Source organism: Nyctereutes procyonoides, unplaced genomic scaffold (assembly GCF_905146905.1).
Source record: "Nyctereutes procyonoides isolate TBG_1078 unplaced genomic scaffold, NYPRO_anot_genome, whole genome shotgun sequence".
In the NCBI taxonomy this organism is placed as follows: domain Eukaryota; kingdom Metazoa; phylum Chordata; class Mammalia; order Carnivora; family Canidae; genus Nyctereutes; species Nyctereutes procyonoides.
Genome location: NW_026575140.1, coordinates 68,226,621 through 68,239,596, shown reverse-complemented (window position 1 = coordinate 68,239,596; position 12,976 = coordinate 68,226,621). Strand labels below are relative to the sequence as shown.

At 42.5% G+C, this 12,976-nt stretch overlaps 1 protein-coding gene across 1 annotated transcript in view; it reads right to left on the bottom strand.

The window, feature by feature from the left end:
* SIK2 (salt inducible kinase 2) overlaps positions 1–12,976 on the bottom strand; it is a 130,850-nt gene that overhangs the window by 6,333 nt on the left and 111,541 nt on the right. Inside the window, exons 9-14 of the mRNA XM_055306223.1 lie at positions 10,646–10,810; positions 3,198–3,426; positions 2,429–2,713; positions 2,124–2,287; positions 1,285–1,392; positions 304–395 (exon numbers count right to left, since the gene is read on the bottom strand). Of these exons, the coding sequence (XP_055162198.1) occupies positions 304–395; positions 1,285–1,392; positions 2,124–2,287; positions 2,429–2,713; positions 3,198–3,426; positions 10,646–10,810 (1,043 nt within the window). The remainder of the gene's footprint in view (positions 1–303; positions 396–1,284; positions 1,393–2,123; positions 2,288–2,428; positions 2,714–3,197; positions 3,427–10,645; positions 10,811–12,976) is intronic.

Genomic DNA, 12,976 nt, shown 5'->3' with positions numbered 1-12,976 from the left:
TACCACAAGGGACAACGGAGGCCCTCTCTGCAGGATGGCCATGTACACTGCTGTAGGCCATGGATTCTGAAAGCTTAGGTCTGTCTATTCAGAACTCGATGGGAAATACTAGAAGGGAAAGAAAAGAAAGCAAACTCCGGCCTGCCACCTCCTGATGGGCCCACCTGTCACGGACACTGGAATATCTATGTCAGCAGTCACATCTTGAAAACTGTTTCCCAGGAGAGGCAAACACCAGGGGCTGGAGGGAGGACTACGCAGCCAGCATCCTGAAGTCTTCAACCAAGAGAGGGACCCTCTCACCTGTGTTCCTGCAGTTGCTGCTCAAGGCTCCGTGGTGGTTCTTTACAATAAAGCTGACAGGTGTTCTGGGCTTTTGACAGAAGGCTGGGCTTCTGGAAAAGTAGAAAAAGAGTATAAGCACAATATGATGTCATCTAGGATGCAGCCATTGGCCCGTCTGTCTGCCTGAGGATGAGACCAACTGTGTCCTCCAGCATCTGCGCAGGGGGAGGGCGTGGATGCTCGTTCTCTGAGGCCCAATGGCACTGGGTCAGCAGGCCTGCGCTGTCCCAGTCTGGACCAGAACCAGTTTTTCCTTTTCTCATAGTCCTCGAGGATTACAAGGCTTATAGTGATGAAAAACAACGAGCAGAGTGGAGTTAAAGCTTTTTTTTTTAATTTAAATTCAATTTGCCAACATATAGTATAACACCCAGTGCTCATCCCATCACATGTCCTCCTCAGTGCCCGTTACCCAGTCACCCCATCCACCTCCCTCCCTCCCCTTCCGCAACCCTTTGTTTCCCAGAGTTAAAAGTGGCTCATGGTTGTCTTCCTTTCTAATTTTTCCAGTGTGGAGTTATATCTTGACAGCAAAGGCCACAAGGCCTGCTGAAGGAACTGGGATCTGTATCATTTGTAAAGGTTTTCAGGCATTAAATGTAGAAAGCTAATAGTAAAATTTTGTTGGCTTGAGATTTCCATCTTATTTATTATTCATTAAGAGGCACAACATTAGAAGCAGAGAAACTGGGTTTCTCATTCCTACTGGTGGCACTCTCGTTTCCTGGGGCTTGAGGACAAATCCTTCTCTGCTGCCAATATAAGCATGAGGCTAAGTCTGAACATGTTTCTAGAAACTACAAATCCAGAGTCAAAGCTACCTGCTTAGAGGGAAAAAAGCAGCTACCCTAAAAACTACCAAGCAAAACAGGTTTCTGTGTGCAGAAAAGCAGATTCTGGGTGAGCATACTGAGCTGGAGTACCCGGGGAGGGTCCCACCTGGAGTCTATGCTGGAGATACTGGGCTTCTAGGCTCTGCCGTGGCGAAAGCTGAGGACGCACACTGTTGGGCACAGCGGGGACCGTTTTCTGCTGCTGAACTTCCTCCTGAGGGGCAAGGGGTGTGAAAACATTTTCAGTTCTCCATGTGGGGGAAAGTTTCATTTCTTTGTTTAAGCACCTTGGCAAATGTCCAAGAGGAACTCCAGCTCTGTAAGATATGCTCAAAGCTCTTCGCAGAACTAATAGGCTGAGGGTTAATCACTTTGCAGTGAACGATTACCTAGTCAGTACTGCAGCAAAGGCTCTTGATGTCACCGGGAGGCCATGACCTTCGTGTGGGCATCAAATGCTAGAATATCCTTGATGCACTGAAAATAGGCTCAAAATAAAATGTGTTGGATAAACAGCAATATTTTTGGGTCATTTTTAGCACAACTAATCCACTTAATAATTAATGAAGTGATCTCACATCTCACATCAAGAGTAAAGGCTGTAAGTTCGCATTCTGTGGGTGACTGTTTTGAACGTTGTATACGTGGGGGGAGGGTGGTCCATGATGCCGTAAGAGGCCATTCATATAACATTTGCCCTTGGAACCACACATTGCTTCAGTGTGTCTATACCTCCTTATGGTACTAATCATCTGGGACCAGTGTGGATGGGTGTAACCCGTCAGTGGCAGGAGGTAACAACAAGGAAAGCTTTCAGGCTGTGAGCTCTCCAAAATGACCTGTTTGCTCTGGGACTGCAGTAAATCCTGTAAGTGATATGGCACTCCTCCAGGACAAAGTACTTGTACTTGCAGAGCCCCTGTGGGAAGGGCCTAGGGCACCCACCTGAGGGCAACTGCCACCAAGGTCCTGGAGTTGAGGAGTGGCTGGGGCCAAGTCAGGGTCTGCCTCTGGTCCTATTTGTTCGTAGAGCAGCTGCACTTTGTTCAACTCTAGGATTCCTTTGGTTCTAGCCAGATTCTGAAGATGTTGTCTAAATGCCACAATTCCTGAAACAGAGAAGAATGACTGAATAGTTTAAAGCACGAGGCCTTTTGGTGATCGGAGGTGTGAAACCAACATGGCCACAAATGCCCTCAAGTCCCGCAACACAAGAGTTTTACAAGCTATGAGACAGAGCGGCCAGTCACCTTGGGTGAGGGAGGTATCTGACGCCCTGCGGCCCTCTCTGAAGCTCACTGGTGACCTGTTGTGGGCCTCTCGCTTCTGGGAGCTCAAAGCCTGCATGGCCGGGTTGGCAGGTCTCAGACTGATGAAGGGAGATGTCATGCGTGGGGAGGGCTGGTTGGCTAACATGATGTCCTTCAGGGAAGGGTTGTCTTCCAGAAAGTTCAGGTCCCTCTGAACAGACCCCATATCATACTCAGAGTCCACACTGTCAAGGGATGGGTTGTCACTCATGGAGAAAATTTTCCCTTTAAGAGAAAAACAAACCAAAAAAGAGAGATGACCAGTAGCAAATAGCAGCTTCTCTGAACATGGGATACAGAGGATAACCAGCTTGAGTTGCACAGCTACGACATCCTTATCTCCAATCTCCAACCAAAATACCTTTCCAGAGACTTTTTACATGTCAATTTAATCAGCTTCGAATTAGTGGGGTGAATGCCCCAAAACCTTTGCCCATAAGATCTCTGCCACTCCAGAGAAGCCAGAGTCCTTGATGGATCACACAGTACTCAGATGGATCTTGGCTGTTGAGGGAGCTAGCTCAGAAATATTTCATTTTAATCTCTGGCAGCTGCTGAGTAGACCTAATCCTATAGCCTGCTGAACATGGTCCCTAAGGGAATAAGATGCAGGTGGCACTCTAAAAAGTGGTGTCATGACTATTTCTTGGAGACTGGAGCAGGAGTGTGTGTTGTGAAGACTCAATCCACTGCTTACTGGATATCCTACCTGAACCAGGCACCACGACTAGCTGGTTGGTGACTTCCGACAGAGTGTGGCGTCTCTGCCCACTGCGTGTGGACTGGAACGCATCAAAGGCCTGGCTGGGGTCTTCCTCAGCCTCTCCCTCTGTCTCCAGCCCCTCATCGATGGAGGTCTCCATCATGTTGCTGGGCAACGACTGGCACCCCTTCCTCACTAGGACAGGAGGCACGGGGTCCAGCAGACAGCCATTTACCTAAATGTCAGTGTGAAAGGAAATTATCAGTTGCTGCTCTGCTGAGACGTTAAGAAAACCCACAGAGGAAAAAATGTCAAGACTTGTGGCAAACTAGAAATTAAGTAAAATAATAAAACTGTACATATTTGTTACTAATGACAACATGCAGATTAGAAGTTAAGGCAAGTCAACTGCAGCTCTCAGAGACAGAAGCCCTTTATGACCCAAACTGGCATTGCCTCCCATGTTGCTCTGAGTCACCATTATTACAATAAACAATTTTTTTAGTGGTTTCCAGATGAATAGGGATATATTAGCTTGAGGCCTGCCAGTTATTATTTTTTTTTTTTTAAATAAGGGAAACGATGAGGGGGAGGATGAGATAAAAAACAAAAAAACAAAAACCTGCATGGCTAAGAAAAAAGAGTAGCCACTAGCATTCTTCTAATTCTCAACCACAAAACATTCTGGAGGGTTCTAGACGTACTTTTATGTTCATAATTTAAGTACCTGCCCATTTGATTTAGTCTTTAATTGGTTCTCAGTGCCTGGGGAATGGAAAAAAGAATTCTTTAAAGACAGACTGATACCGCAAAAAGGAGTGAAAAAAATTTGAAATGGCAAACAGCCAAAGTCTTCCATTATAGAATAACAAATGACTCACAGCCCCAAAATTCCAGCAGAGGTTAATGAGCACCAGTGCACTGAATTCTCTCTCCTCCAGCAATACACACAATACCTACAGCTCCTATCCCACAGGGTGAACTCAGCATAACTCCCAAGCGAGTGAGAACTCTGCCCTCCTCTGCAGCTGCCAAACAAACCACCTAATGGCAAGCAGAACCAGCAGACAAAGGGGAGTTGTGGTTGTGAGTTTTCCTGGCTGGTAAGAGCCCCAGCGAGGAGGCAATTATTTACTTCATTACCGTAACTATTCCCCCGTGGAAATCCATCCATTTTCTCCTGGGAATCGCTGCTCAGGACCAGCCAGTCATAAGACATGGCGTTCTAAGTGCTGCTCTCACCTGGAATACACTGCCTGGAGCCACTGTTTCCTTTGGAAGCACGAGACGCTCATGTATGTGAGAGGTGACGTGGGACACCCCAGTGCCAGACACAGGAAAAACTTTCCTCTTATGGCAACCACTCTGAAGGCACTGCAAGGCCCTTTATTTGGAGAGGGAGACTCTGTGGGTGACTCAGAGCTTTGTTTGCTTGGGGGAGGGGACAGCTATTCCATAAAAACTGTTCTGGGGCTGTAGCCACTACTTGGATAAGGTGGCTAATGCATGACAGGGTTTTAAAGTGACAAGTGCTCATTTAAAAGAAACAGAGGGAAATGCTTTCTTCCTACACTAAGACCAATCTTCTCCACATGGCACCAGAAACAAAAACTCTGAAATCCGGCCAGTGACTCTCATTCTCCCCTCGGCCCTTCCCTCAGTAGGTGTTCCCTGTTTGGACACTCAGTAGCTGTAGGAAACAGTGGCTCTTGGGGAACTTCTATTTATACATGTAAGTTCCTTAACAATCTACTAATACAGTTATCTAAGAATAGCCAAGGATGATTTAGAAATGAATAAGGTAACTGAGAAAAGACTGGCATTGAGTAAATATCTACTAAACATCTTTATACTTTCTATAACCTGTTAAACTTTTATCAGTTATTTCTTACAGTTTAGCCTTATAACCAGGTTATATTTTTTTTCCTTAATAGAGAACCGTCATCTTTTCTGGAGCACTTAAAAGACTTTGCAGTTCCCCTAAATTTACATTCTTTTCTTAAAGTCTCTGCTTACAAATTATCTCCGTATCTAGACTACAACAGGAATGATGTTTTTCATTTAAAAACGTTTGCTGAATTCAATTTCATCGTGGGAAACAATGATCTGGTTTTGGTTTTTCAGATGCTGTTTAATGATGATTAAATCAGAAAGCAGCACTGGGGGGGGGGCCCTCATATATCATTACTAGATGTGAACACCTTCAGCTCTAAGTTCATTTCCAGAAACAGGTGACAGTCACGCCACCCTTGCCTGCTGATTTACCCAGGGTCTGGACAGAACGAATTCAGCCCTAGGATTTTGTGACTCAAATATTGGGCTGATCTACCTATGTGACCTAAGCTACTAGAAATAAGATCTTTTGCTCTAGGAAATAATCTAGCCTGACTGTAAATTACAGGACTTCAAGATACATAGGTGAAATGGACATTTTTTAATACACGGTTTTTGTCTTTCCTTAAAGCTCAACTGATCACTTTTTTTTTAAAGAAAGAATGTAAGCATGGTGGGGAGGTGGGGAGAGGAAGAGAGAGAACCCCAAGCAGACTCCCCAGTGAGCATGAAGCCCAACACGGGACTCCATCTCACGACCCTGAGATCGACCTGAGCGGAAATCAGGAGTCAGCCGCACAACTGACTGAGCCACCTGGGCACCCCTCAATCAATCACTTCTATCTAGTAAGAGACCTCATTGCAATAGGTAGTACACATGTAAAGTCAAACTCTGAAAAACTCTGCCATTAGTTGATTATCACCCTTGGGTCTACCACAAAATACAAGATTCTAGCACAAAAGATTGATAGACTGTTATGGATTGAATATGTGTCTCGACTCCCATGTCCACCCCCTGCTTCATGTATGAAAACCCTAATCCCCAGGGTGACTGTATCTGGAAATGCAACCTCTAAGGAGGAATAGTTAAACTTGGATCACAAGGATGGGGTCCTGACCTGGGAGCACTAGCATCCTTATAAGAAAAGATACCAGAAAGCTCGTACGTGTGTGCTCCTGCTCACACGCTCTCCCTTCCCAAGGGAGCGCAGAGGCAAGGCCATAGGAGGACGGAGAGAGACAATGGTCCTCTAAAGCCAGGAAGAGTGTCCTCACCAGAAATAAAAGTGGTCAGAACCTTCATCTTCAACTTCTAGCCTCCAGAACTGTGAGAAAATACACTTCTGTTGCTTAACCTCCAGCCTGGGTGTTTTGTTATGGCGACAGTGCAGATGGGCAACATATCAATGTGCAGTATTAGCCAGTGAACTCGGACAATATGTCATATTTCATTTGTATCCTCACTGCCCAGCAAGTTGGGCATGTACAGAGGAGGTGCTGGCTCAAACCTTAGTTCCACCACTCAGCAGCAAGTTGTTCAACTTCCATAAAGCTCAATTTCTCTCATGTGTAAAGTAGTTTCTAGGAAGGATTAACTAAAATACCATATCTCTTATTATTTCCTGACCAAAGATGATGTTTTATAACTAAAAATTTTAAAGGTGGGAGAATAAAACTATACCATTTTCTTCTAAAACTTTTTTTTTTATCACTGAGAATTAAACAGATAACCAGGTGAAAAAGAACTGGATAATCCCAGTTCTAGAAATTTATCCTAAGAAATTAATCAGAGGTATTAGTCAAAGATTTAGACACAAGGACATTCACTTGAAGCACATTTAAGGAAGCAAAAAAAATTAAAGTACCTGACATCCAAAAATAGCCATTAAATAAATACAGTATATTATTAGACTGTTGTTAACTTAAGCTTTCAGATTTCATGATGGGGAAAAATACTCCTGATGTTATATTTAGTCAAAACAAAATTACATATAATAAAATACAATTTTGTTTTAATAAGTCTACCTACTGACTGAGCCACCCTATACTTACTTACTGACTCACCTATACTCTACTCTTAGGAAACATGCCAAAATATACCTATCTTTGGGTAGTGGGATTATAGAATTATGGAAATTCTCTGAATTTTCCATGTATGATTCTGATTGTTTTATTTTTTTCAATTATAAATTAAAAATTCAAATTCAAAAGTAAAATGTTAATTGTCTCTCATTTATAAAGCCTCAGAAGTATATTCTTCTCAGACCTACTCTTATTTAAGAGGAAACATACCTGGCACACTTGCATTTGCCCAGGTTAGCTATCCAGCTATGAAGGAGCCTGGAAAATCCTTTCATTATAAATGTTAAAAGTGACTAAACGTATGTGTGTGTGTGTGTGTGTGTGTACACAAAACTCATTATTCCTACATCCAAAGGAAATGAAAACACTAGCTCAGAAAGGTGTCTGCACTGCTGTGTTAACAGCATTATTCATCACAGCCAAGATGTGGAAACAACCCCAAGTGTCCAAATAGATGAATGGATAAAGAAGTTGTGCTATATGTATGTACATAATGGAATATTATTCAGCCATGAAAAACCAAGGACTTCCTACCATTTCCAACACATAGAAGGATCTTGAAGGCATTATGGTAAGTGAAATAAGTCACAGCAGCCAAGACTGTGTGATCTCACTTAGATGTGGAATTGGAAAAACCAGAAGAACAAAACCATGCTCATAGAAACAGAGACCAGACTTGTGGTCACCACAGGCAGAGGGCGGGGGGAAGGGAAATTGGAGGAAGGTAATCAAAAGGCACAAACTTCCAGGGATAAATAACTACCAGAGATGGGATGCACAACGATGACTACAGCTAATACTGCTACTTTAAGAGAAGTTTTGAGAGAATAAATCCTAAGAGTTCTCATCAGAAGGATAATTTTTTTTAGAAGGATAATTTTTTTTTACTTTTTTTTCTCTCTTCTTTTTATTGGATCTATATGAGAAGATGGATGTTAGCTGAACTTACTGTGGTAAATTCATGATATATGTAAATCAAATCATCATACTGTACACCTTAAACTTATATACAGTGATGTCAGTTATTTCTCAATAAAACTGGAAAGAAACTGATTATTCTCAAAGAAACCCTTAAAAGAGAAAGATTGCCCCTTTAGGGTTTGTACACCTTCCCCTCCACATGGTCTCTCTGTCACCTGTGGTCTCAGTTACTGCTCAGAGTTGGGTGACTGTCTCAGAAAGAAGGTAGTTTTTAGAGGAACCCCAAACCAGTGTTTCAATGCAGACTCCCTAAGGGATTTTACTGATAGTTTTAAGACTTCTGGGAGAAAAGGAGAGGTAAAATTTCTGTGATGGACAATACCTGCCAACAACTGGGAGTAGAAATGGACAAACAACACATTCATTTATGAAGCATCTTTTAGAAGACAAAAAGTAGGTATCCTAGTAAATGCGTGTGAAGCAGTATGAACAACAGGGTGGGAGCTCTGATAGCTCTGTGCATGTGCATTTACTGACTGACCTCCAAAAGGAGGTACTAGGGAGGGAAGAGGGACAAGCATTCTTCCTGACATAAATGCAATGGTCCACAAGTAGGATGAGTAGAGGTCTATGGCCTGGCTGAGCACCAGGATGGCACAACCATTGTGGGTGGCCAGTTCCAGCATGGCACTGTTCTTCCTACAAATGCAAATACACCATCTAGTCACTGTCTTTATCTTTCATAAAATCATTCATTTCCTGTCTGTTTCCTAGTTACGGTAACAATCACAAGCTTTAAAAATAGTTTGCCCTATATAATACAGCAGACAGTGCCCAATCTGTGTTTCAGGCCTGATGCCCTCACAGATAAGCTTTTAGCAGAATGCATTTTAATTGTTTCAAGGGAATCAGATCTTAAAAATAAATGAATTATATTGTTCCAATTTATAGCTAAATTTCTAGGTGAGAATGTTGAAGTAGATGAGGTTACTGAACATCCTATAGGCAACCACAGGCAGAGAAAAACACACTATCCACAGGAAGCGGCCATGTCCTCAGGGACATGGACATTAACTCTTCGCCGTCAGCAACTCAGCCCAACACCTGCTTGTGCAGCCTGGCCTCAAGCTGTCTTGACTACAGTTTAGCCAAACACATTACCTAACCTCTGAATCAGCTCTCCACATACTCTAAGCTTACACCATCCCTATCCCCACCTTCCCGGATAACTTCTGAAGCACAATGTGGGTTTGAGGGCTTCCTTGATCAAAACCTTTCACTTCCTTCACTTATTTCTTCACTGAAGTTCCTGTGAAACCCTCTTTTGATGATACTGGAATACACTCTTTTGTTGAGGACCAGAGCCCAGAGAAAAAGCCTGTATTCTTGGACTTGCCATTCAAAGCCAAGCTTCTCATCTTTACTTCATACGACTTCCCTTCATCTGCCCTTTCCCGCATACACACACTGAGTTATTGTTCTTAGGAAGGTGGACCTAAGCTTCCCTGGTGTTTGCTTGCTCAGGCTTTCCCCCCCACCAAGATGCTATCCACCCCTATTTTGCCCACCTCTCAATCCCCAGCTCTGACAGGTAACCTAGACTTTCCTGATGAAATCATCTAAAAGCAACTTCCCCTGCCTCCATCCAGACTTGTAGCACTTTGATTTATATCTCTTTAAGGGACTGATTATATCTTATCAGTTTATCCAACACCTGGGACATTGTCTTTAGTTACCCATCATGTCTCCTCTGATAAACTATAAATCTGGAGGCAGAATTCATGTCTGAGTTATACTTTTATTACCCAAAGCAGCTAAAAAGACAGGAAATCAATAATGTGTGTTTACAGTATGTCCAGAACCTCACACACATTATCTCAATTAATCCTCCCAAGAGTCTCACAGAGTTGGGTGTTCTTACTTTACAGAGCACAGCGGTTCAAAGCAGTCACCTTGCCCAAGTTCACACAGCTAGTGAAGAATGGAATCTATCCTTGAACACATTCTAAAGTCTGCCCATTGATACAAGCTTCGGGACACCACTTGATGCTAAGTATATAAAACATGGATTAGAAGTTAATAAGTATCCCTTAAATGAGAAGCTGTCATCTTCTATGTATTAAAAGCCAACTTCATGCAGTACACAAAAATAATCTCCTTTATGTATACTCAAACTGGACAAAGAACCCCACTGAACAAAAAAAGATGGCCTGTCACTTTTTATCTGTAGCACATGTGCAGAAAAGAGGCAATAATAACAAAGCCCGACTCAGAACAAAAATTAGATGTCTGTTTTCAGAATTACAATTTTTTTGTAATCCCACACCTATGAGGGATCTAGAAACATGAAGAGGGAAGGAACTGGTTGAGGGAGGGGAAAGAAAAATTTTGTAAAGTATGTATAAGGTCTGACAAGTCACACGACAGCCATTATGATAAGATGACGATGAGAGCCAAATGTAGCCCGGATATTTTTTTTCAAGTCTTCTGCACAAAAACAACACTTCTGAGTGACTTGAGGAAATGACAAAGGTCAGCAAAGCCAAAGTACAACACATGTGGACCAAAGTGAGGGCCCAGCCAACCTGCAGCTCACAGTCTTTCAAACATGCCCGTACCTTTGGTGTGTCGACACACTCTTCTTCCATAAATGCTGCTTCTGCCTGGCAGCCGGATGCCGGGAATGAAAAGGCCTCCATATTGGACGCCTGTGGGAGGAGGGCAGATCGCATCAGCCGCACGTTCGGTGAATGAATGGTCACGGGGAGCCCCACAGTTTGAGCCTGAAAATATGGCAAGAACAATTTGAGAACATTAATACTTTCTATGCAAATACTCAAAATTGTTGGAATAAAATAACTTGTTCTGGTACAATTAAAGAATAAATAGTTGTTGGAACCCAGAAAAAATGTGACAAAATATGTATATGGTATAGGTACTGATGTGAAGCATGGTCTGTCTCATTCCTATTCCACAGTGAGGTGCCTGTCACAGACAAGAAAGCTGGTCTCTCTTTGTAAGAATGCTCTGTTTTTTTTTAATTTTTAATTTTATTTTTAATTTTTTTATTGGAGTTCAATTTGCCAACATTTAACATAACACCCAGTGCTCATCCCGCCAATGCCCCCTCAGTGCCCATCACCCAATCACCCCAACCCCCCACCCACCTCCCCTTCCACTACCCCTTGTTCATTTCCCAGTTAGGTGTCTCTCATGTTTTGTCACCCTCACTGGTATTTTCACTAATTTTCTCTCCTTTCTCTTTATTCCCTTTCACTAATTTTTATATTCCCCAAATGAATGAGACCATGTAATGTTTGTCCTTTTCCGATTGACTTATTTCACTCAATGCTTTGGTTTTTAATTCAAAATATATTGTCTATATCCTTAAATAGGTCACCATGGAAAGATACAAGGAATAGAAAAGTTCCTGTATCTAGGAGCTCAGAACTGAACCAGGGGGTACACAGACATAGACACACACACACTCCTACCCAGAACACAAAGTGCACTGCACTTTGTTCTTCTGGTGGGGTGAGATGGCGTGTACTTCTTGACAAGGGTATGTGTGCAGAGGAAGACAAGAGAAGCAGTAGCTACTTGGAGGTGACAGGGCGTCTTCCTTCCAAAGAGGTGTTGAGCCTGAACACAGCCTGTTGGCCCAGCGGAAAGAGAGATGCTTACTGCTGAGCAACTTGTGTTTAAGTCAACCTACTGTAGAAAGCTCCAGATGGTTTTTAGCCCATTTTCATGTCTCGTTTTTAAGAATGCTAAGTAAATAAGCATTACGAACTCTTCTTTTAAAAGATCATATAGGGGCACCTTGGTGGCTCAGTTGGTTGAGCATCTGACTCGGTTTCGGCTCGGGTCATGATCTCCGGGTCCTGGGATCTAGCCCCAAGTCAGGCTGTGCAATCAGTGGAGAGTCTGTGTCCCCTCTGCCTCTGCCCCTCCTTCCACTCCTGTTCTCTCTCTCAAATAAGTAAATCTTTAAAAATATAATAAAAAAATCATATAACAGAGAATCTTTCTTTAGGACAACTGACAAGGACTTGACACTTTTGGGGGGCAAGGATTAACCTTAAAGATGAAACTATTGGATAATCCTTCCCTCCTTCCATCTCTTCAAAACTGGCAGTATAATTTATTAGATGCCTTTTGAACATAACAGATGCTGCCAAACATCTGAGGGAACATACTAATGTCTAAAAGGCGAGGAATGGCCTATTTTTTCTCTGTTATACTTACTTGAAGGGACAGAGAATGGTGGTGAGTTTTAAATTCAAACAAACAAAAAGGAACAATATTGGTATGATTTTTAGCTTCTCTCCTTTAGAGACCTAGGTGTGATTCCTGGCTCCCTCCCTCACAGACGGTGTGAACTTAATCAGGGCACCTACCTTCTCTGAATCCTCTTTTCTTTACCTAGAGAAGGTTACAATATCTATTTCACAGTGAAGTCAGGACTGTAAAAGGTATCATGTAAGGTCCTTCACTCACTAACGTTAATTCTGCCCTTCTTCCTTCTGAAGTCATGAAAAGATCACACGGATTCAATACAGGGATCAGTCTGCAAATGTATAGTTCTGTTCTCAGATATTATCTAATGGTTCTTCATTAAAATTTTAGGTTGATGGTTTTCGACGATGGGTATATTTGAATATACTTTGAACATATTTAGAATATACTTTATGTTTGGTACATTCCAACATTAACATCATTAGATATGCTGCGTGAGATAATGAATAAAGTAGCAATAGCCAAGTGTTGGCATTATGTGGATGGCAAAAACAAAAGAAAAATAAGTACATTGTGAATGATCCTGAGCAAGATAAACAGTTTTTCTTTTCTTTTTAGATTTTTTTAAAAAAATTATTCATGAGAGACAGAGAGAGAGAGAGAGAGAGGCAGAAACACAGGCAGAGGGAGAAGCCGGCTCCATGCAGGGA